Genomic DNA, 25,648 nt, shown 5'->3' with positions numbered 1-25,648 from the left:
TGGACTTTCTGTGGGTTTTGGCCATGGCTTAGGTCAAGAATTTTTTGTTTGTTTTGTTTTGTTTTCTTTTGAGATGGAGTCTGACTCTGTTGCCCAGGCTGGAGTGCAGTGGTACAATCTCGGCTCACTGCAGCTTCTGCCTCCCAGATTCAAGTGATTCTTCTGCCTTGGCCTCCTGAGTAGCTGGGACTACCTACCACCACACCCTGTTAATTTCTGTATTTTTAACAGAGACAGGGTTTCACCATGTTGGCCAGGCTGGTCTCAAACTCCTGTAGGTCAAGAATTTAAACCCATGCTAGCTATGGCCCACACGCTGCTATCTTGATTTCTGGAAACTGCAGTTTGAAGATTCTAGACTCTACCTGGCTCTTGTTATGTGAGTTTGGAAGTCTCCTGGGCTCCTCGTACCACAAAGGGAAAGTAAACAATGGCCTGGATCTCGGAGATAGTGTCCAGACAGGCTGGCTACAGTGAGTCAAGGTCTGAGTAATTATTAGAGTGTGAAGCATAATATATTTCTACAATTAACAGATGACAAGGGCAGCAGAAGATGACAGTGCAGCAGATAACAGGGGTCTGGGGAGTCCCCTTTGGCAGCAGATCTCAGTGTACTTTTCTGAAGACATCGATTAATGTCGCTGCTTGTCCCTTGTGAGGAGCCAGGCAGGAGAACACTGCTTTTCTGCAGGTGTGTTGAGAAACGGAAACCTCAGGGCGAGATGGGGTGAGGCCACATCCAGACAGGGACAGCAGAGCAGGCTTGAATTCAGGCTCCTCAATGCCCCAGGTGTTACTCACAGGCATTTCCCCAGAGGATCTAAATCGCTTTTCCAGGTCAAAGCTGGAAATCCTGAAATCTCCCTGACCCAAAAGAAACACTCATCATCTCACTGTTGTGGTTGAAATCGCCGCTCGTATTTATTGCAAAAGCAGAACAGAATGCACCTGTAGGGGTGCAGCTTCCACGGTTCTCCAAGCACGGGCTGTACATCACCCTTAGGCTGACCATTCCCTTGCAGGGGAGCAAAACTGCTTTGAGGAAATGTCCCCAGTAGGAATACACTAGAAGACGCACCTGCTATTACACCACACTATGGAGAATACAGCTAATGAAGTGGTGGCAGAAGCTTGGCTGTGTGAGTGCCCTGCGGTAACAGTCTCTCTTCTGTCCAGTCCAGAGCAGAGCAGAGACTTCTCCCCCTTGGATAGCAGCCTGCCACCAAGACTCAAGCGGCATACGACTCATCTCGCCAGACTGGCTGTCAGAACAAGAAGCACCCAGCTTTCCTACAGGCGGAAGAGTGGAAATCTGAGAGTGTCATTTCCGGTGCAGAGGACAGCATCACCAGGCCCTGCAGTGTCTGGGTGGTCTCTGGGGGGCAGATCCTGATGAAGGGCCAGCAGCCTTTATCAGTGGAACAGCAGGGAAGGGCCCTTGTTGGGTTGAAAGGCCACGATCAGAAGATAACCCAGAAAAGGCCACTCAGTTGACTTCTTAATCACACAACTGGGACCTGCTCAAATGTGCCTGAGCCATAAGTATAGTGAATACTCTCATGTTTACTTATAGTACTGTCTTAAAAGTGTTCTTTCCGGAAAGGCGAAGAAGTGCTTCGGTGGTGTAAGGAACGGACATAAGGAGAAGTGCCCTGATGTACAAGTATTCCTATCGGAACAAACAAGATTTGTTGGGGGAAAGTGTTTGTATAAAGAAGAGATTGGAATGGCTGGAATGAGCCCTTTGGGAGCCTGGCTGGGAGTGAGGTCACGTCACCCGATCCCAATAGGTAAGGAGGTGTCTTTGCAGAAGTTCACAGTGTCTTGGGGCACCTCACTTTGAATTCAGAGACATTAGAAAACAATTACTGAGCAAACAAGAAGTTAGACGATAGCAGTGGCTGAGAGATTGCTCAGGTTCTCTCAATTTAGGAAGCAGTTTGATGACCCATGGCAGGCCGATCAAGGCAGTTGCCCCCGTGTTAACACGACCCATAGGTATCATCTTCATCTCGTCGTAGCTGGTGTTGGAAATCAGGTATAATTTATCTTGTTTAATTACCTGCTGCCCTGCTCCTAATTCAATTCCCTCCCCTGTGATGAGCTTATTAAGTCTTCACCTGCCTCCGCTGGAAGGAAAATGCTGGCTGGATAGGGAGGCCCTGCACGTGTTGATTTTCAGGCATCTCGGGTGCAAGGCCACCATCCCCTTCCAAAGATGTACAGTAAGGTGGCAGCAGGTTCGAGCACTAGGGTCAGCTCACTCATCAGGACTAGTGGTTGTCCTGGACTGGGGAGCTCAGAACCACCCTGATTTTCTTCTGAAATAAAGGCTAAGCACGTTGATGTCTTTTACACTAGAGATTCTAAAGTGTTCTCTCCCCAGTCAGGGTTCTTTCTAGGCCGCTCTGCAGGCGAGCACACAGCACTCAGGGATCCCGCTGCTTCTGGACTGCCAGGCACTGTGTCTGGGATCAGGCCAGGAAGGGGCAGCGCGTGGGGTCTGACGTTGAGGCCAGCACCCAAGGGGAAAGCAAGCCTTGCATTTTATCCATTTAGACTCTACCAAATGCGTGATTAAAAACAAAAACTCCTACAACGCTTGAAACAGCTGCATGTACAAAACCTCACTCATTCTCAACTACCGCCAGGATTGGCCCTGCACACCCGGCAGCCCCCGGGCCCATCACCCGCGCAGGTAGGGGGCGCGCACGGGCCCCCGGGCGTTGATGTGCGGCAGCGCGCCCGCCGCCAGCTTCTCACTGAGTTTCTGGTTCGCCAGCTCCAGGTGGCGGCCCTTCTTACGTGCCTGCCGCAAGGACCTCTTGACCTTTTTCACCCGCTCCCGGAGCTGCCGGTTGCGCTTCTCCAGGGTGGCCACTTTCTGCTGCAGTTTCTTGACGTGGTCCTCCTCCTCAAACAGGGCCTTCTGCACCGAGGAGCACATGAGCTGGAGGCAGAGAGCGTGCAGAGAGGAGGTGAGTCCCAGAAATTGTGCTGGGGGCAGGGGAGTCCCAGAAGCTTCCCCAAGTGCTGACAGCAACACAGACCCCGATTCCCCACCCCAGGATGGGGATAAACCCCCGGATGTCCTTGACGGTGACATTCCCTGCCTTCCACCCTGTGAATCCCGCCCTGGCCTCAAATATAGAGCCTCCGTTTTGCTTTCCATACTTGGCTTCCTTGGAAGATGTCGTTTTCAAAGGATATTCTGAATTTTTGTCATGCATAGCAAAAAGGAAAGAGCCCCGCTTTGGTAAAAGACCAAAACCAGAAATGCACAGAGAAGGTGGACAGTCCTGGGGATGGGGGGGAATCAGGTGACCTAATTAACAAAGGCTCTGATCAATGCTGGCCTGTCCGACTGAAGGGAGGGGTTGCCTTCGGCAAAAAGGGATTCTGTTTGCTCCCTTCAGCTGGGCTGGCCAGCACACAGAAGGTGGATAGTTCACAGGAAAGAAAACGTCAATATCTCTTAAACGTATTAAAAGATGCTTAGCCCCACTCATAATAACATAAAAAAAAATGAAAGACACAGTGAATTACTCTTTCTCACATATTGGCAAAATTTCAGAGTCAGTATTTGGGAAAACAGGTGCTATCATACTGGGAGGAGAGGGTTGACTTCTATAAAAACCAATTTGGCTCTGTCAAAATAACTGCATATACCCTCTGATCTGGTAATTCTGGGACTCTCTCATATAAATACTCTCATATGTGCAGGCTGCCACATGTGCAAACATTATGGCATTACTAAAAGATTGGGAACAAAAATATCCATCAAGAGAGGTCTGGTTCATTAAATTATAGTGAATCTATACCATGCAAAGGTCTGCCGTTTTTAAAGGAATAAGACAGCTCCGTGTGAATGGTGGCGTAGCAATGTGTAAGTGGTGTTCATAGTGAAAAGCTGTGCAGAACAGTGTGTATAGTGTGATACCAAGAGTGTGAAATATGGCACCCGTCTGTGTCTGTTTAAATATGCATATACTAGCTCTGGAAGCACATGCAAGAAACGGGTAAGGATGGCCGTATCCAGGGAGCAGAGAGGACAGGAGTAAGAAGATTCATTTTCACTTTTGTATGTTTTGAATTTTGTATTTCATAGGTTTGGCTGTGTCCCCACCCAAATCTCATACTGAATTGTAGCTCTTATCATCTCCATGTGTCATGGGAGGGACCCAGTGGGAAGTAATGAAATCGTGAAGGTGGGTTTTTCCTGTGCTGTTCTCGTGACAGTGAGTAAGTCTCACGAGATCGGATGGTTTTAGAAAGGGCAGTTCCCCTGAACGCTCTATTGGCTGCCATCATGTCAGGACATGACTTTGAGCCTATTCACCTTCCACCACGATTGTGAGACCTCCCTAGCCATGTGGAACTGTGAGTCCATTAAACCTTTGTAAGTTACCCAGTCTTAGGTAGGTCTTTATTAGCAGTGTGAGAACGGGTTAATACAGTAATAAGGCTGGCATTTCCTTTATATATGTGTGAACCTATATATAAAAAGAGGTATTCTCATCTCTAGTCTTTCTCCTCCCACCCATTTTACCTCATCAAAAGCTACATTCCCAAAGGAAGACTTGAGCCTCAACTTTCCTCTTGCTTAGAAATCTCCATCAAGTCGGGCCAGGTGCAGTGGCCCACACCTGTAATCCCAGCACTTTAGGAGGCTGAGGTGGGCAGATCACGAGGTCGGGAGATCAAGACCATCCTGGCTAACACGGTGAAACCCCGTCTCTACTAAAAATACAAAAAAAAAAAAAAAAAAAGCCAGGTGTGGTGGCGGATGCCTGGAGTCCCAGCTACTTGGGAGGCTAAGGCAGCAGTATGGCGTGAACCCGGGAGGTGGAGCTTACAGTGAACCGAGATTGCACCACTGCACTCCAGCCTGGGTGACAGAGACTCCATCTTAAAAAAAATAAAAAATAAAATAAATAAAATAATCTCCATTGAGCCCCACTATCTACACTGCAGTATGGTGGTGACTGGAGAAGAGCTCAGATCCTGTGGCCGGGCTGCTTTGGTTTCCAGTCCTGCCTCTTGCACTGACGAGTGACCTGAGACCGTGGGAAGCTTCCTAGGCTCAGAGTAGTGGACTCTGGGCTGCATTAGCCAGAACCCACTTCAGTACTAAAGGATTGATTTCCCCAGCTTCTTGGAGTGCTGCAGACTGATAGCCCTAAGCTGAGTCTCTCTCCGGAAACTGACCCTGGCCTAAGAGAGCTGCCCAAGGTCACGGCCCCTTCTTTGGAGCACCTGTATCCAATGACTGGTTGATACCGGTGTATGAAGATCAAGACCCCTCATCCCAACTTGGAAGATCTCTGAAGGGCAGTCCCCACTGCTAGGTGTCCTGGGGTAGGCTACCACCTTTTTTGAGACTGGATCACAGGTCGATGTCTCCCTCCACCTGTTCTTGCTCTTTTTCTCCCCAGGTATTAATCCCAGGAGCATTCTTAAAAACACCACCTACACTTTTTTTTTTTTTTTTTGAGACGGAGTCTTGCTCTGTCGCCAGGCTGGAGTGCAGTGGTGTGATCTTGGCTCACTGCAACCTCCACCTCACGGGTTCAAGCAATTCTCCTGCCTCAGCCTCCCAAGTAGTAGCTGGGACTACAGGCATAAGCCATCAGGCCCGGCTCATTTTTTTGGTATTTTTGGTAGAGACGGGGTTTCACCATGTTGGCCAGGATGGTCTCGATCTCCTAACCTCGTGATCTGCCTGCCTCAGCCTCCCAAAGTGCTGGGATTACAGGCGTGAGCCACTGTACCCGGCCCACCTGCACCTCTTATTCCAAAGCCTCCATCTCAGGGAACCTGGCCACTCGCAATGGGATGATCATGGTTGTTGGATTCCATGAGTTAACTTGAAAAATGTTTAGAACCATGCCCTGGTGCACAGTAAATGTTCACTAACTGTTAGCTGTGATGATAGGATAGAGGCAAATCTAAAGCCTTTACCTTTTGTGATTGGACCCGGCCAACATCTCCAGTCTTACTGTTCTTCCTTCTGTTCCCACATTTTAGACCCAAGACACACTGGGTCCCACCCAGCTCTCTTCCTCCAACACATCTGCTTTCTCATCCCCAGAGGCTCTTCCTTCTGCCTGGAGTGCTATTCTCCCCAGCTCCGCCTGGCCATCTTGGAAACCCTCTGTGGTCCCCTCTCGCGATGCTTTCCACCGGGTTTCCCTGTGTATGTAATGTGTCCCCCTCTCCAGCCTCTAAGGCACGCTGTAGCTATTCACACCCACACACCAAGTACCTGGTGGCACTAGGAGAATCTGACTCAAGGGCCTTGACATTCACAAGTCACAAGCTCCTGAAGGCCTGGTTCACATTGATTTTTGCATCCTTGCTGCCCTGGCCATTTTAGGCCTACAGTTAAGAAAAAGGAGCCAAGTGGAATGTTCCAGTAATACCTGTCATTTAGTAAGAAACTCTGGGCTCCTGGGGAAGCTGCTGTTACAGGGGAGACCGTATGTGCAACACTGCCCTCTTCTGGCCAAAATGAGACCCCCCCCCCCCCAAAAAGATGGAAGGTGGGCATGGGAAATTCCTGGGAGAACTGACAGTATTTCTATTGTCTTGTGGATAGATATTAGCTATGTAACTTAGGCTTTAATATGGCCAAGTACCAGGCTGAGCACTGTATATTGACACTCCACCATTAAGTCATGAGTTTTCTACAAGTTATGGTAGATTCTTCAACCAAGAACAAGACAAAAAAGTCCAGACAAAGTCCATGACAGCAAGAGTATTGGGGTTTTGGAAGGTTGCTTGCTCAAATTTTCAAAGAATAGAACCCAATAGTGGCTGTAACATAACATCAAAGAGGAGTTGAAGGCAGGCTCGATGACGGTCTTCGGAAGCTGCGTTTAAAAATCATGAAAAACAGAGGAGGATGCTGGGACTTGAGTGATCACGTGTTAAGAGTTCTAAGACACAACATTCTTCATAGTCAGCCCTCGACTATGGACACAGCTGTTCTCCAGGGGAGCAAGAGGATGAATTTCACCTCCAGCAAGACTTAGAGCCCAGACAAAAGGATGACCTTGACCCAGGCCGTAAAAACCAAGATGGAACAGAGGGACGCCTTGAAGTGCATCTGTGTGTGTATCTGGAGGGAGAGGATCACTGAGATGGGAATGATAAATACCCAAGCAAAGGTGAATGTGCAAAGGCAGATGGGATGAGTGGAGTTCCTTAGTGAACATGCCATTCTTTGGTCCTCATGGCCTCTAACATGGGTAGGGTTTGAGTAGGAGCAAAAGACATCAAAGGACTCTAGTAAGGTATCTGACATGACCAACATAGCACAGCCATGACCCAGGAGAACAGGCAGGTCTGTATCTCTGCAGCAAAGTGGGCCATGCCTCTGAGTAGGGGGAGCCTGTGTCATGTGAATTGTGGCTAACACAAACCAAGCCACTGCCGATGGAGCGGATAAAGCCGGTGAAGCCCTCTGGCATCCCAACTATCACCTCAAAAGAAAATCCTGTGTTTAAGAAAGCAAGAATTTCTAGAGGAGAGCTGTGCTTTCCAAAATGTGTGTTTCTTTAAGAAACGCTCCTTTCTTTGGAATGCTTTCCAGATGAAATCCATCTCCTTTTAAAACTGCTTTAAAAAGAAAAAAAGGTCCAGACATGCTATTTGTTCATTTTACTTTGTGGTATTTTTTGGTAAACTGAGAAGAGCAGGGAAAGGCCAGGCCAAGCTGAAACAGGTACTGCCATATTTTCTTTGAAGAAGAACCAAAAAGAAAGTCCTACAGGGCAGCCCGAAGCAACAGACTCCTCACAGGCAGGCCCCGCTCAGGGCTGTAGCACTCAGCGCCTCCCAGGTGCTTGGGTACCTTTGGCATTTGCCTGTCCAGAGCTTTTCTCTGGAAGTTTCCATGTGGCCAACAGGATGCCTGCCTCAGGACAGATGGGAAGATTGCCCTGGGAGCCTGCTCTTTTATTTTCAAAAAGACAAACGTTAGGCTGGGATATCCATTCTTCCTTATCTGTCTAAAATAACACTTTTTAAAACCATCAAAGCACACATTGATTGTAGGAAAACATTTTTTAAAAATATGGGAGTAACAAAAGGAAAATCAAAATCAATGATTCTATGGTACAGAGATAATCACTGTGGACATTGTAATCTATTTCTTCCTAGTATTGTTTCTATGGGTGTAAATAGGTAACTATTTCAAAGAAAACTGGAGTCTTGCTGTTATTCAGTTTTCTGTTCTAATTTTTTTTCCCCTTTTCATTTTATCGTGACTGTTTTCCAGTCATCAGTCTGTACACTTCCCATGAGTATTTCATGGGAGCTGGAGGAGGGAGCATCTGGTGGTTTCACCTGGCCACGAGGACTAAATCACCAGGCAAGACTGGCTCACTAGGCCGGGCGTGGCAGCTCATGCCTGTAATCCCAGCGCTTTGGGAGGCTGAGGTGGGAGGACTGCTTGAGCCCAGGAGTTTGAGACCAGCCTGGGAAACACAGGGAGACCCCCATCTCTAAAAAATAAAAATAAAAAATAGCCTGGCATAGTGGTGGTCACTTGTGGTCCCAGCTACTTGGGAGGCTGAAGCTAGAGGATCACTTGAGCCTGGGAGTTCAAGGCTGCTGTGAGCCATGATTGCACTAGTACACTCCAGCCTAAGTTACAGAGCAAAACTGACTCAGGCTCACTAGTTATTAATCCCCCTCTATCCTTAGGACCACAGGCCAACGGGGAGGGATGGCAAGATAGGTGCTTATGCATCCATGAGACTGAGTGGCCTTAACATGGCCTTTTTTGGTCACCTGTCTCCAGTTACGGGACAAGTCCGCGGAGAGCTCTTCACCCGGGACTCTACCTGAAGTCTTCGTATAAGTTTTCTGGGTTCCCCGGGAAGCTCAGGTGTGACAAAGTTTCACAATCAACATCTTGAGCAGTTAAGGAATTATATCCATGATACCATCTAGAATCACCTCTGTCATTTCCGAACGGTTTGGCTTCCATGTATTCATTCATTCTGGCAAGAAGCATTTATTCTGTGCCTGGTGCTGTATGATGCAGAAAGTCTTCCCCAGTTATTCTGCAATATAGCAAGTTTGTATCAAGCTAAACAAAAAGACAGTACGTTTTTAAAAAACGATCTCATGGCACCAGATAGACCAAAGAGTCACCAAGAGGATTCTTGCCTTTCACAGCTGCTTTTAATTTAAATAACCACCTATAAAGACAAGACAAAGTGTACTTTCTGAAATGTAAAAATATAAGGGAAGAACAGTCCAAAAGCAACAATACAGATGAATAGCTTGCCTTTTTAACACTTTGTTCCTGTTCTCGGGATTCAAAAATGAGAAGGAAGGAAAAAGAAAACCCAGAGCAGTGATCAGGAAACGCTGGCCTATGGGCCACATCTGGCCCCCTGCTGTTTTTGTGAATAAAGTTTTATTAGAACATAGCTATACTCATCAGTTTATGTTTTGATTGTGGCAGCTGTTGTGCTACAGTTGCAGAATTGAGTAGCTGCAACAACTGATTCCACAAAACCTAAAATCTGGCCCTTTACAAGGAAGAGATGCTGAATCTTAATCTCAAGAGCGGCTCAAGGCAAACGGAGGTGGGAATTGGATGGGTTTGGAGGGCAGCTGGTCTATAGGCAAAGAATGGATGAAGGGCAAAGGTACTGAAAAAAACACCTGGTGCCAGAGACTCCCAAGAACCTCACCGCCCACATCTCACCCCTTTCCCACCACGTTCAGACGCTGGTTTGTGATGATGGCTTTGGCTGCCAGGTCATGGTTCAAGGTCTCCATGATCCTTGTCAAAGGTCCCATTGACTCCATCTCAATGTACTGCAGCCAATGTTTGCAACTGGCTCCAGGTGGAAATTAACAAACCAGCTCTTCCCAACACGACTGACCAACTGTTTCTAAAATGCATCCCTTGACATGGGACAGATGTGCCTAGAGCCTGCCCCTGTGCCCTGCTTGGGAACATCAACTCTCAGTGTGGAGAAGGGTCTGTAGGGGATTGCTGTGGTCCTGCAGTTGGTTAATTCTGAAAAGTTTACATGGCGCTGTGTTTTCTGACCCAGTGGAGGGCAGAGGCCAAGATTCCTTCATCATTTGCATGATTCAGGGACTCTGGGGAGCTTGATGGGAAGCCACTGGGCCTCCACCCATATCCTCCACAGTGTCTTTTGGCCTTTTCCATAATACAGGTTGGAAATGCAGCTTTGTTCCTCCATCCTTTAAAACCCTTTAGAGACAGAGATCTGTGAGGAGGTGGGCGGAGAGCTACGTCCATGCGGAACAGTTTCCTGAATGACTAGACAGGACCAGGCTGAAGGATGCCCAGAGCTGCTGAGAAAACTCCCAAAGCTGGGAAGTGATAGCAGGGCAGTTCTTCCGAGGACTGTCTGAAGGGACAACCTGAGATGCCTCTGGCTGCGTGTGGCTTGGCAGCTCGTTCTCTGCTCCACCCAAAGTCAAAAGAGCTGCGTCCCTGGTGCCAAGAGCCCAAACCAAGGGAACGCTCATGCCCAGGCTGTGGCTGGAGGGGACGCAAATGAAGAGGAGGGTGGAGATGGATCAGGGAAGAGGTTGGGCAGGAGTTCTCTTTCCATGAGACAGCACCCGGCCTAGCTGGGCCGGGCCACAGCAGCCTCTCTTGCGTCCGCTTCCTGATGCTGCTCAGGGAGGAGGCAGCCAGGCAGCATGGGTAGGAAGGGGTTTTGGAGTTAGGCAACTCTGGGACTGAATTCTGCCTTAAAGGATTCCACACTCCACGTACCCAGATACCTGTTAGAATCCACGGTTCAGGGAGCCCACTCAACCCCACCATCGGGCAGTGGGGTGTCCCTTAAGTCAATGAACCTGTCTTGGCTCAAGTCACCTCATGTGTACAATGGGCCTAATAATGCCTCTTCCCTAGAACTGCTCTGAAGATGAAATCAGATGATAAGGGTAAAGCATCTGATGTGGCACCTGGTGTAGGATGAAGGACACACAAAGCTTTTGTGATTGTTGTTCGCCTGAGCTTGACCTTTGCTGCTGGAACTCCTCTCTCACCATACTAGGTCCTCTTGAGTGTCTTATGATTTTTTGCATCTAATTTCTTCCACTAATCTCTGCTCACCCACAGCTCACACCTTAACCAAATGATGACATTCTACTTCTCCAAGTCTTGGTTCAAGAGTCACCTCCTCTGTGATGCCTTCCTGGTTCCTCCTGAAGTCTTCCTATAAGGAAGAGCCCTGTCATCTTTTCCTGGTTCCATTGTCAAGTTTATCACGTAGGGCTTTAACTGTTGGCTAGCCTGACTCTCTCCCAGACTGAGTCCCTTGAACACAATGGCTCCATCTTTTCATTCTTGCATCTACACTTAGCATGCAGTAAGCGCTTTTAATAAATGGATGAAGGGATGCAGGTTGAAATAGAAGCAAGTCATTTTCAATGACTCAAAAATGGACAACCAGTGAAGAAGCTGGAGCTACCTTTTAATGCTGGGGTTGGATTCACCATCATCCCTGTGAAGCTCCATTTCCCAGGAATAAAGTTAGTTTTGCCAGGTGTGGTGGCTCACACCTGTAATCCCAGCACTTTGGGAGGCTGAGGCGGGAGGATCACTTGAGGTCAGGAATTTGAGACCAGCCTGGCCAACAATGGCAAAACCCCATCTCTACTAAAAATACAAAAATTAGCCAGGTGTGGTGGTGGGCACCTGTACTCCCAGCTATTCAGGAGGCTGAGGCAGGAGAATCACTTGACCCGGGAGGAGGAGTTTGCAGTGAGCCGAGATCGCACCACTGCACTCCAGCCTGGGTGACAGAGCAAGACTGTCTCAAAGAAAAAAGAAGAAAGTTAGTTTTGACCATTTGTTCTGGTAAGATCTGGGAGCTAGATTTAACGAGTCCTGAACTTGGTGCATTTTCCTTACTTTCTTTTCTGCCTGCCCCCACCTGCCCATCCCCTGCTGACTAGGTTATTTTGTACATCCCCATACGAAATCCCTTAAGAATTGCGGGACATGACGCAGATGAAAAAAGAAATCCATTTTGGGAGGGGAGATGCTAGATGATGGAAAACCTGGGTAAATGCAGGAGAAGGGATCACATTTCAGAAGCTGGGGCCAGGGCCAGCCCTGCTGAGAGTTGGATTGCAGTAGCAGCTGGATGTGGGAAGGGAGGGTGGGGGGGGACAAGATCTTAAATGGCCAGGGGTTAAGTCCTGTTGATGGCCCATGATTAAAACCAGGAAACACTGAGCTGTCTTGGGTGAATTGCCTGCCGTCACAGGAAAGGGGGGTTTATTAGCTAAGTTCCAGTACAGAGATCATAAAGCTATGTCTTCAGATAAATCTACTACAAAGGTTTCCCAAAGTGGAGTCTCCAGGACACTCATTTCATGAGATGTTTACATGGGGACCAAAAGGGTGGCTCTGGTTAAAAAAGGTTCAGGAATGCTGCATATTATGGCTTCCTCTCTAATGTAATGCTTAGGATCAGCTGTGCACATTGGTCTGGCATTAAACCTCCCTAACTTTGTTTTACCCCAAATCTCATCGGCCTCTGGTGGAGATCTCCAACACGCAGCAAGAATAGACAACAAGAGTGAGTGTCTAGGCTGCTCAGTTATGAGCAGCCTCCTGTGTTTCTCCCAGGGAGTTTTGCAAACATTTTCTCTTGTCTGTGATACAAAGAAGCCTGGGAAACACTAGGTCAAGGAATACTCTCTCAATCCTTTTTCTAGAACTAGCAAGGGCTAGAAGGGTACTGAAATCACCCTTGGCTAAGAACTGTGATTTTTTGTTTTTGTTTTAGAGACGGAGTTTCAGTCTTGCCCAGGCTGGAGTGCAGTGGTGCGATCTCGGCTCCCAGGTTCAAGCAATTCTCCTGCCTCAGCCTCCCAGGTAGCTGGGACTACAGGAGCCCGCCACCACACCTGGCTAATTTTTGTACTTTTAGTAGAGACGGTGTTTCACTATGTTGGCCAGGCTGGTCTCAAACTCCGGACCTCGTGATCCGTCTGCCTTGGCCTCCCAAAGTGCTAGGATTACAGGTGTGAGCCACTGGGCCTGGCCAGAACTGTGATTTCTTGATGCTGACCACTGTCCATGGTGAGTGCAGAGAAGGCGTCCAGGTGAAGTGGGAAGGAAGATGTTCTACTTTTTTTTTTTAGGTTCCCAGAAAATCCACATCACAGTGGATGGGGCACTGGTCTAGGTGCAAGGCTCCATCTACCTGGTGTCCTTGGACACTCATGGTCCTGTGAGTTACAGCATCTGAAAGACATCTTCCAACCTTGGATGTCTCTGCTTGTTTGGTCAAAGCCTCCTTGGGGGCACCTCAGTCCTTAGCCAGTCACGGCCAGTTAATTCTCTCCCATGAAAACAGCAGGAGGGCTATGAGGGCACTACAGCCTGGCTGATGCAGGCTTCCTTTGGGAAGGAAGAGTGCCATTCATGGTCTCTGGAATCTCGGGTTTCTGTAAAGATAAAGAGGTGACCATCGGCCCTCTGATGTGTGCTTAGCTTCTGTGGCATCCCAGGCTACAGGGGAGGAAGGGTAAAAGGACCTGATGATGTCTTCTCCCCACCATCCCCAGCAGTTGACCGGTGGCTGCCAGTGGGGTGCCTGGGGGCCGTGCTTTTTCCTGCCCCGACCATGGAGTGTGGGTATGCCAGCCCTGGCTGAGTGAGGTACACTGAGCCCCCCATCAGCGCTTTAAGCTCCATGTCTTGAGTATTTGCTGTTGCCCAAGGGAAGAATAGGTCATTGGTCCAGTCAAAGCTTACCCCTTGCTCTGTGGACCCCTGTGCTTGGTCCTGGAAGGGCTCTGAAGTCAGGCTCTCCCTTCCAACGTCAGGGCAAAGCAATGAGGCTGTGAAGAGTGGAAGGCTGAACCACGGACTGAGGCTGTGGAGAGTGGAAGGCTGAAGCTGAACCATGGACTAACAGTGCAGGGTACCAGGTCCCCCAAGGAGGGGGATCCTAGATAGGCACTGACCCAGAGCCAAAGCTGTCCTGCTCCCTCCCCATTGGTGCTGTCTACCTGACCCATCTCTAATCTAGTGCTGGTTTCCATGGGGTACTTTTCAGGGTCTAGGCTATTAGGTAATTAGGGGCCAGTCTCCAGCTCTTCAACTGAAAAAGGCAGTGAAAGGCCAGGCTCCACCTTCTTCCTGAGGGCTGGGGCGTGTGCCTGGTATCCTCAGTACTGGCTGAAAACCCCAAGGGCTCCTGGCCATCTGCCCTCCTGGGGAATGCGATGGAAATTTATGAGCTGTGATCGTGTTCGTGTTTACTTCTCAGAGACTGATGACTTGTCCACACAGCCACATCCAGGGCCTGCTTCAGCTAAGAGTCTGTTTATTTGGGAGAACTTATCAAACCCAGACACAGGTTGTTTTCTGCTACTGAACCAAGATAGGTGGCCCTAGAGCTGACTCTCCTTGGACTGGAAAGAGCCGGGGGTGCGACTTAGTAAGACCTTACTTCAAATGTGGTTGTGCCGCTTGCTGGCTATGTAGCTGTTTTCCTTTTTAAAGCAGAGATACTGATAATGAGAAAAAGTATGGTGTATTTGGTATGCCTTAAAGCCATTCAATGTCGACTGCAGTTGTTGCTACATATTGCCAGACTCAGTCAATAACCATATGTCCCCAAATAAATTCTCAGTTAATATTTTATTTGGTAAAAATATTATTGGAAAACCTATAAACAACAGATGACAAGCACAATGATACGTGTTTTTGCCAATTCAAGGACTGTCCTTCCTGGCTTGGTTTCTGGCACAAGTCCTTGCAAACGTGCAAGTTTCAATAACTAGTCAGAGCAAAAAAAAAAAAAAAAATTTTTGACACAGAGTCTTGCTCCGTTGCCCAGGCTAAAATATAGTGGCGTGATCTTGGCTCACTGCAACCTCCACCTCCCAGGTTCAAGTGACTCTTCTGCCTCAGCCTCCTGAGTAGCTGGGACTACAGGCGCCCGCCACCATCCCCGGCTAATTTTTTGTATTTTTAGTAGAGATGGGGTTTCACCATGTTGGCCAAACTGGTCTCAAACTCCTGACCTCCAGTGATCGACCTGCCTTGGCCTCCCAAAGTGCTGGGGTTATGGGTGTGAGCTACAGAGCCCGGCCAAGGGCAAAATTTATATGTGGAAGGCAGCAGATTACAGAATCCTCCCCAGTGCATAGTTGCGGCCAGCCCCTGTGACATGAATATTATCTGTGAGAATTTTAAATATGTCTGAATTACTGTTCCATTCTATAAATGACCACAGTTATTCTTAGCGACTTCTTCAACAGTTTGCTGTTCCATCTTTCTGGAAGGCCATTCCATGACTCTGCAAGGCAGGTTCATTCTCATCCTGGTTCCTGTGTCACCTCCGCAGATATGTTCCCTTGTCACCCCATAAGTCACCTCTCCTAATGAGGTCATTTCATAACCCTTCTTCTCTTCAGTGGCTTATAACATTGTTGGATTTCCTTATGAATGGCTAATTTGTTCTTTCTTCCACTAGACTAAAAATCTCTTGTTTTTACTGCCATAGCCCTAGAGTCTAATACCGTGCCTGACACACAGTAAGTACTCAACAGAGTCACTGCCCAATGAAATAACACATTGTAAAACTAATGCATGCTAATGGTTTTTTGAACATTATAAACTAATGAGAAATGGGAAAAAGTCACCTATAATCTCATCACTCAAAACTAGCATTTCTATTTTACTGGCATGATTTCTTAAACCTGGTTATAAACACTATATTTAACATTTTAAAAATATTTAAATTGACAAAATTTATATATATATTGAATGTGTACAACATGATCTGAAATATGTATACACTGAAATGGCTAATTAACAGATGTATTACCTTACCATTTTTTTTTTGTGGTGAGAACACTTAAAATCTACTTTTAACAATTTTCAAATACACATTGTATCATTATTAACTGTAGCCACCATGATGCCCATTAGATCTCTTGAAGTTATTCCTCGTAACTGAAACATTGTACCCTTTAACCAGCATCTTCCAATATCTCCTTCCAAGTCTCTGGTAACCGCTATTCTACTTTTTGGTTCTTTTAGCTCATTTCTTTTAGATTCTACATTTAAATATTAATAAGATCCTATGTACTGGTGCCTGGCTTATTTCACTCAATATCCTCCAGTTTCATCCATTTTGTCACAAATGACAGTATATACTTTTTTAAGGGTGCATAGTATTCCATTGAGTATATACACATCATGTTCTTTATCGATTCCTTCATTAACAGACACTTAGTTTGATTCCCTATCTCAACTATTGTAAATAATGCTTCAGTGAACATGGGAGTGTAGATATCTCTTCGACATACTGACTTTGGATGTATACCCAGTAGTGAGATTGCTGGATCATATAGTAGTTCTGTTCCTAATTTTTTGAGAAACCTCCATACAGTTTTCCATAATTACTAATTTACATTCCCACCAAGTGCACAAGGGTTCCCTTTACTCCACATCCTCACCAACACTTGTCTTTTGTCTTTTTGATAATAGCCATTCTAACAGTTATGAGATGATATCTCATATTCATTTTAATTTGCATGTCCCTGATTAGTGGTGTTGAACGTGTCTAAATATACCTGTTGGTCATTTGTATGTTGTCTAGAGGTCTATTTAGGTCCTTTGCCCATTTTTTAATTGGGTTATTGGCTTTCTTGCTGTTGGGTGTTTGGTTTCTTTTGGTTATTAACCCTTTATTAGATGTGTGGTGTGTAAGTATTTTCTTCCATTTTATAAGTTGTCTTTTCACTCTGTTGATCATTTCCTCTGCTGGACAGGAGCCTTTTACTTTGATGTGATCCTATTTGCATCTTTTCCCTTTAGTTGCTTATGCTTTTGTGGCCATACCCAAAAAATGTTTGCCCAGACCAGTGTCATGAAGCTCTGCCCCTGTGTTTTCTTCTGGTAGGTTTACAGTTTCAGGTCTACATTTAAGTCTTTAAACATTGAGTTGATTTTTGTATATGGTGTGAGATGAGGGCCTAATTTCATTCTCTGCACATGGATACTCAGTTTTTCCAGCACCATTTACTGAAGAGACTGTCCTCTCCCCGTTGCCTGTCTTGGCATCTCTGTTGAAAATCCGTTGACCATACACATGGATTTATTTCTTGGCACCCTATTCTGTTCCATTGGTAGATTTCTGTTTTTAGGCCAGTGCCATCCCACTTTGATTACTATTGCTGTATAGTATATTTTGAAATCAGATAGTACAATGCTTCTTTTTTTCCCCTCAAGATTGCCTGGCTATTCAAGGTCTTTTGTGGCTCCATATGAATTTTATGATTCTATTTCTGTGAAAAATTCCATTGAGGTTTTGATGGGGATTGCATTGAATCTGTAGATCACTCTGGTAGTATAGACACTTTAACAATATTCTTCTAATCTATGAGCATGGGATATCTTCCCATTTATTTGTATCTTCAGTTTTTTCCATCAACGTCTTACAGTTTTCAATGTACAGTGGTTTCACCATTTTGGTTAAGTTTATTCCTGAGTATGTTATTATTTTGTAACTATTGTAAATAGGATTGTTTTATTGATTTCTTTTCCAGATAATTCATTGTTAGTGCATATAAATACTACTGATTTTTGTGTGTTGATTTTGTATCCTCAGACTTTACTGAATTTGTTTATTAGCTCTAACAGTTTTTGGTGGACTCTTTGGGTTCTTTTTGTGTGTAAGATCATGCCATTACAAACAGGGACAATTTGACTTCTTCCTTTCCAATTTGGATGCCCTTTATTTCCTTCTCTTGCCTAGCTGCTCTGGATAGGACTTCCAGTACTGTGTTGAATAGAAGTAGTAAGAGTGAACATCTTTGTCTTATCCCTGATCTTAGAAGAAAAAGCTTTCAACTATTCACTATTGAGTATGATGTTAGCTGTGGGTTTGTCTTACGTGGCCTTTATTGTGTTGAGACACATTCCTTCTATACCTAATTTGTTAAAATTTATCATTAAAGAAAGTTGAATTTTGTCAAATGGTTTTTCTGCATCTGTTGAAATAAGGTTTTTGTTCTTCATTCCATTAATGTGATGTATCTCATTTATAGATTAGTGTATGTTGAACCATGCTTGTATCCCTGGGATAAATGTCATTTGATCACGGCAAATGATCCTATTAATGTGCTGTTGGATTCAGTTTACTAGTATTTTCTTGAGAACTTTTGCATCTATGTTCATTAGAGATTTTTGGCTTGTAACAGGCTTTTTATAGTGTTTTTGTCTGCCTTTAGTACCAGAGTGATGCCACGTACAGTGAGTTTGGAAGTATTCCTTCTTCAGTTTTTTTGGAAGAACTTGAGAAGAATCAGTATACTTCTTTAAATGTTTGGTAGAATTTAGTAGCAAAGCCATCAGATCCTGGGATTTTCTTTGATGAGAGATTTTTACTGCCAATTCAATCCTCTTACTCATTATTGTTCTGTTCAAATTTTCTGTTTATTCATGATTTAATCATGGTAGGTTGTATGTGTCTAGGAATTTATCCATTTCTTGTAGGTTATCTAAATTGTTGGCATATGATTGTCTGTGGTAGTCTTTTTTAGTCATTTGTATTTCTGTGGTATCAGTGTAATTTCTCCTCTTTCATTTCTGATTTTATCTGAGGTTTTTTTTGTTGTTGTTGTTTTTTGTTTTGCCTTTGAGACAGTCTTGCTCTGTCACCCAGGCTGAAGTGCAGTGGCGTGACCTTGGCTCACTCACTGCAACCTCTGCCTCCTGAGTCATGTGATTCTCCTGCCTCAGCCTCCCAAGCAGCTGGGACTACAGGCATACACCACCATGCCTGGCTAATTTTTTATATTTTGTAGAGCTGGGGTTTTGCCATGTTGACCAGGCTGGTTTCAAACTCCTGGCCTCAAGTGATCCACCCACCTTGCCCTCCCAAAGCGCTGGGATTACAGGTGTGCATGAGCCACCACGCCTGGCCTGAGTCGTCTTTTTTTTTTACTTAGTCTAGCTAAAGGTTTGTCAATTTTGTCTTTTCAAAAAACCAACTCTTTATTTTGTTGATCTTCTGTATTATTTTTCTACTCTCATTTATTATTATTTCCTTCCTTCTAACTTTGGGCTTAGTTTGTTCTTTTTGTAGTTCCTTGAGGTAACATTAGGTGTTTACTTTTTTGATGCAGGCATTCATTGCTATAAACTTCCCTCTTAGAACTGCTTTTGCTGCATCCCATAAGTTTTGGTATGTTGTGTTTCCATTTTCATTTGTCTCATGATACTTTAAACATTTTTTAATTTTTTTCTTTGACCCATTGGTGTTTAGGAACATGTTGCTTAATTTCTACATATTTGGGAATTTCCCAAAATTCTTCCTGTTGTTGATTTCTGGTTTCAAAGGATTGGGGTTAAAAAAGATACTGGGTAGGATTGCAGAATTTTTAAATTTATTATCTATCCTGGAGAATTCTCTGTGTGCACCTGAGAAAAATGTGCATTGTGCCGCTGTTGGATGGAATGTTCTATGTATGTCTAGTGGTCCATTCATTAAATGTCTTGTTTGGGTCATTTATTTTCCTGATTTGTTCAGTTGTTTTTCTGTGTTTCGTAGGATGGGGTGGGGTCACTGATCTTCCTTAAAACAATTATTTTGAATTCTTTGTCAGGTAGCTCATAAATCTCCATATCTTTAGAGTCAGTTACTGCTGCTTTATTTTGTTCCTTTGGTGAAGTCATTTTTCCATGATTGTTCTTGTGGGTATAAGTTGGTGTTTGCACATTTGAGGAAGTAGAGATTTATTTCAGTCTTTGTTTCAGAAAGCCTTTCACCAATAGCCTGTCCAGAGATTCTGGGCAGACTGTCTTGTGTGGTCATGGGTGGGTTTGCTACTGGAGTCTTTGGGTAGGCTGGCCTGGTGCCTGGATCCACTAAGGTGAACCTGTTAACTGGGACTGTGGAAGCCAGCCTGAAGCCTAGGTCCACAGAAACTGACAAGGTATTGTAGTGGACTTTGACCCTGGATCTGTAGGGGCTGGCCAGGCCCTGGGACAGACCTGGAGCCTTGGTCCATGAAGGCAACCCTTGCTCTTGGGACCATGGGTGCTGACCTGGCACCAGGGTCTGCTGGGTGGACCTGGGGCAGGTATGGAGCCTGGGTCCATGAGTGCTGAACTGGTACCTAGAACCATGGGGGCTGGTTTGGAACCTGGGTTCACAGTGGGTGGTCCTGGAGCCTGGGTCCTCAAGGACAGGCTTAGCACTCGAGTGTCCTGGGACAGGCCTAAACCCCTGGTCTGCTGGAGAATAGCACTGCAGGGGCTGCCCTGGCACTGGGCAGGCTTGGAGACTGTCTTAAGATGCCAACCTGGGCCGGGCGCAGTGGCTCACGCCTGAAAGCCCAGCACTTTGGGAGGCCAAGGTGGGCAGATCACGAGGTCAGGTGACCGAGACCAGCCTGGCCAACATGGTGAAACCCCGTCTCTACTACAAATACAAAAAATTAGCTGGGCACGTTGGCGCATGCCTGTAATCCCAGCTACTCAGGAGACTGAGGCGGGAGAATCGCCTGAAACTAGGAGGCGGAGGTTGCCGTGAGCTGAGATCACACCACTGCACTCCAGCCTGGGTGACAGAGAGAGATTCCATCTCAAAAAAAAAAAAAAAATTGCCAGGCTGGGGCCAGGGGTGCCAACCTGGTACTATGGTGGATTCAAAGCCTAGAGCCATGTGGACCAACCTGAGGCAGGAGAATCGCTTGAACCTGGGAGGCAGAGGTTGCAGTGAGCTGAGATTGTGCCACTGCACTCCAGCCTTGGTGAGAGAGAGCGAGCGACTCCATCTCAAAAAAAAAAAAAAATTTGCCAGCCTGGGGCCAGGGGTGCCAACCTGGTACTATGGTGGGCTCAAATCCTGGAGCTAAGTGGACCAACCTGGCTCAGATCTGGTCTGGAACCTGAAGTAAGCCTGAAGTCTGGGGCCACGACGACTGGCCTAGCACAAGGCTGGCCTGGAGGCTGGGTCTGTGGCTGCTGGCTTGCTGAGTAAGGCTACAGGGGCCTGTCTGGTGCTGGGGTGGACCTGAAGTCTGGAGCTATGAAAGCCATCTAAGTGCTGGAAGCAGTCCAGAGCTTGGGGCTAATGGGTTGGGCCCGGAGACCAAGTCCATTGGGCAGGTCAGTTGCCAGAGCAGGCCTTTATGCGCAGTGCAAGGGTACCAGTCTGGAGTCTGGGGCTGTGAGGCCCTTGCATGGCACTGGGTTTTTCTGAGGCAGGCCCAGTGTAGGTCTGGGGCAAAGTCCAGAGCTCACTTCCCTTACCTTCCCCCAAGTGGAGAGGATCTCTCTCCATACTGTGCTGCTCGGGGTTGGGGAAGAGGTGATGGTGGAAATGTCCTTATTTCCATGCCACACTCAGATGCTGTAATCTCTCACCTGGTTTCCCTAGCTCTTGGGAAGGTGTTTTCATGTAGGGATAGTTGTGCAAACTGATTTTCTGCATGGGAGATGAGTGGTGAAGAGTCCTCTTTTGTCATCTTGCTGACATCCTATTTCTTGAAACGCAGTGTCTTTTAGTGCGAATTTTGCTTTCTAAAATGTACATGGTATAAAAACATTGCAACCCAAGTTTCATTATTCTAATGGCTGTAATAATTTCAGATGACTCTTTACCATAGTCCTTTTGTTGAGTCTGTGGGCTGTTACTGAATTTTGTACTTTTCTAAAGAATTTGACATGCCATCTTTTTCTTTATCAGGATTATTTCTTTAGGACTGACACTCAAAAGTGAAATTACTAGAACTTACGAACATTTCTTTGAATTATGGCTTTATGTTGCCAAATTGTTTTTTAAAAATGTCATACTGACTGAAGGTTTAATTTTTCAAATTTCTGAGTTTATCTAGAATCTAGTTGGGTATATGGTATGAAGGGAGTGTATAAAGCTTTTCCAAGTAACACATCAATTATTCTCCCATATTTTATTAAATACGGGAGAATCTCCTACCCGTCTGTATTATTAGGATTCTTATGTATGCTAAGGTCTGATCGGACCCACCTCGTCCTGTTTAGCTATGGGTTAATAAGTACTCCAATGCCATATGACTTTTGTTAAATTAGTTTTATAATACATGATGTGATAGGATATTCCTTTTTCAAAAATTTCTTGGCCAACATTTTTTAAATACAGAAGGATTCTATAAAGATCTTCAAATATAGTATGAAACCTTTGCAGTTCCACACATGCTTTGAATGGATCAAACACTACAAACTTTATTAGACTATTGCAAAGTTATACTTTAGTTCTCTGATCAGTTTCTATGCCCATTATTTTTCCTTAAAGACACTCTTGATTCCTTCTCTAATTCCTAATCAGAGAACAAAGTCATAAAATGTTATGCTTCATTCTGGATTTAACCTATAAAAGTTGCATTTTCCCTTCTTCTCATTACCTATCTAGAAAAATATGTACAGATGTTCGTAACAGGATGATCACTGAAAAAGTAGGAATGACTTTAAGGCCCATTCATAAGAGTACAGTTACATAAACTGCAGCCCATCCACCCTATATGTGCGATTAAAAAGATGGAAGGGGGAAGGCTTCCAACATATATTATCGAGTAGAAAAAAAAGACACCAAGTTGGCCAAGCACTGTGGCTCACGCTTGTAATCCCAGCACTTTGGGAGGCCGAGGCAGGCAGATCATGAAGTCAGGAGATCGAGACCATCCTGGCTAACATGGTGAAACCCCTTCTCTACTAAAAAATACAAAAAATTAGCCAGGCGTGGTGGTGGGCGCCTGTAGTCCCACCTACTTGGGAGACTGAGGCAAGAGAATGGCGTGAACCCTGGAGGCGGAGCTTGCAGTGAGCTGAGATCACACCACTGCACTCCAGCCTGGGTGACAGAGCAAGACCCGTCTCAAAAAAAAAAAAAAAAAAAAAACACACAGACCAAGTTCTAGCACCATTCCTATAGTCTGATACCACACAGTTTTTAAAATGCCCACATAATTATTTTTTAAGGGTCTATGTATATGTGTGTAAAGGCCTAGGCTGGAGGGGTCTTTACTGTTAGAGTGAAAAGGAAGCTGTATTTTTATTTGCAATGCTTAAATTTTTACACAGATCATGTATTTGTACATGCTTTGCTTGTGTAACTAGAAATCAGTACTATTAGCCAGGCGCAGTGGCTCAGGCCTGTAATCCCAGCACTTTGGGAGGCTAAGGCAGGCGGATCACTTGATGTCAGGAGTTTGCAACCAGCCTGGCCAACGTGGTGAAACCCTGTCGTTACTAAAAATACAAAAGTCAGCTGGGTATGGTATTTTGTGCCTGTAGTCCTAGCTACTTGGGAGGCTGAGGCAGGAGGATTTCTTGAACCAGGGAGGCAGGGTTTGCAGTGAGCTGAGATCGTGCCACTGCACTTTCAGCCTGGGTGACAGAGTGAGACTCTATCTTAAATAAAATAAAATAAAGAAAAAAAAATGAGTACTATTTTAAGAGTCACGCTCTTTGAAGGGATTATTGGCTCCTGGGCTGTATTCCTCTTGCAGTCGCCTTGATGCCTTTGTGCCTTGCAGCTCCGTCCATGCTCAGCCAGACTTGTAGCCCCACAGAGTGCCCGGGGTGGGTGGCGGGCTGGGCGTTAGCCCGAGATGGCACGCAGCTCCCAGGGAGATGTGCTATGACTAAATCCTTGCCCTGCAGGGATCACAAAACTTGGCAGTTGCCATTTTAGGTAAGAAAAGCTATGCTTAGAAAAGAGAGAGGGGGTTTGACCAGGGACTTGGAGCCTGATCATGAGTGGAATTGAGGCTTCCCAGCCACCAGTCTCAAAATCCATCTAGTGGGCCCAGAAGGGTTCTCAGCAGAAGGTTGTGTCCCATAAAAAAGGAGAAGCTGCTAAACATGCTAAGTGCATTAGTCTGTTTTCATGCTGTGGATAAAGACATACCTGAAACTGGGTAATTTATAAAGAAAAAGAGGTTTAACGGACTCTCAGTTCCATGTGGCTGGGGAGGCCTCACAGCCATGGTGGAAGGTGAAAGGCACGTCTTACGTGGTGGCAGGCAAGACAGAATGAGAGCCAAGTCAAAGGAGAAATACCTTATGAAGTCATTGGATCTCATGAGACTTATTCACTACCAGGAGAACAGTATGGGGGGAACCGCCCCCATGATTCAATTATCTCCCACAACTCACGGGAATTATGGCAGCTACAATTTGAGATGAGCTTTGAGTGGGGACACAGCCAAACCATATCACTAAGGCTTTGGACATCAAATGTGGACAGTTCAGGGTTGGTTCATGGCTGTGGCAGGGAGCAGTTATTTACCCAGGGCAGGAAGTTTCCTTGACTGAGGACTTTATCTTCACTACATTCTGGTGAGGGAGAAACCATTCTTTGAGAATTTACTCTGTATTAGGTTGGCTCAAAAGTAATCGTGGTTTTTGCCATTACTTTTAATGGCAAACTCTAAAAGTTTTAAAAACTTTACAATGTTACTAATACCAGGCACTGTGTTAGAAGTTTTGAACACATACCTTATTAGATTCTGACATTCCACCCATACGGGAGGTTGTACCATTCTCCGTTTCATGGATGATAAAAGTGAAGCTCAGAGCACTGACGTCACTTGCCTAAGTCCCCATGACAAGTGATGGAGCTTGAATTGGAAATCAGAAGGTCTGTCTCAAAAGGTAGCACTCCCATGCTCATAACCTCCATGGTAGACTGACTACCTCTAGGAAAACTTGAGGTCTTCAAATAAGAAGATTTATTTTGCAAACCAGGGGCTCAGGGAGGAGGGCAGGCTTCAGCAGCCTTGGCTCCCCCTAACCCTCAGCAGCATATGAGAACATTCTCTTTGCAGAACAACTGTCTTCCAACTACTCTCAAGAAAAACATGGGCAAGCTACATATTATGATATTTGACTGCGACATCGTGGTTTTAGTTACCAAAATATGAAACAACCTTTCCAGCTGACTGCTTTCTCATCTTCTTCCATAATCCCTCTTTTGCGAGCAGTCTGGGGATTCAATTTAAAATGAATTAAGGAGGCAATTGAGGAAGGACGACAGCCCGAGCTTTTAAAAACTCACAGTTAATGAATGTCAAATGCCATTCTAGTCTGCAAGAAGGCAACCTTTTGACTTGTAAACTTTATACATCCTCTGTGCTGTCATCTGTCCCCAAGGCTGGCTGTGTACGTCTGTGGGGAAGGTCAGCCCGGGGCCCAGAGCCGGCCTGTGCAACTTCAGCAGCCAACCGCCTCCCCGACTCGTCCCAACGGTGCCCTCTGATGAACTTCAACCTGGAAGCTCCGTCTCACTGCCAGACTTCTCTGACCAGTGGAAAAGCCAGGCCTTATCTTTTTCAACTTTTTCAAAGGATTTCTTAAAAATGGTAGCGAAATATACATAACATAAAATTTACCATGTTAACCATTTTAAGTGTACACTTTAGTGTTAATTACAATTACATTGTTGTGCAACCAATCTCTAGAACTATTTATCTTGCACAACAATTTTTTTTGCATTGTAGTTTAGACCATAAAACTTATTGTAGCCTTTTTTTTTTTTTTTAGACAGGGTCTAACTCTGTCACCCAGCTGGAGTGCAATGGCCCAATCGTGGCTCACTATAGTCTTGAAACTTCTGGGTTC

General features: G+C 45.6%; 1 protein-coding gene across 2 annotated transcripts in view; it reads right to left on the bottom strand.

Moving 5' to 3' along the window:
- Positions 1 to 896: 896 nt before the first annotated feature.
- Positions 897 to 25,648, bottom strand: part of CCDC3 (coiled-coil domain containing 3) — a 146,123-nt gene continuing 121,371 nt past the window's right edge. For both annotated transcript variants that reach the window (XM_011968143.1, XM_011968142.1), the window contains exon 3: positions 897 to 2,950. In XM_011968143.1, coding sequence (XP_011823533.1) covers positions 2,687 to 2,950 — 264 coding nt within the window. In that variant the 3' untranslated portion in view covers positions 897 to 2,686. The remainder of the gene's footprint in view (positions 2,951 to 25,648) is intronic.

Source organism: Mandrillus leucophaeus, unplaced genomic scaffold (genome assembly GCF_000951045.1).
Source record: "Mandrillus leucophaeus isolate KB7577 unplaced genomic scaffold, Mleu.le_1.0 Scaffold83, whole genome shotgun sequence".
Taxonomy (NCBI): domain Eukaryota; kingdom Metazoa; phylum Chordata; class Mammalia; order Primates; family Cercopithecidae; genus Mandrillus; species Mandrillus leucophaeus.
The sequence above is the reverse complement of the archived record's forward strand: the minus strand, read 5'-3'. Positions and strand labels throughout refer to the sequence as shown.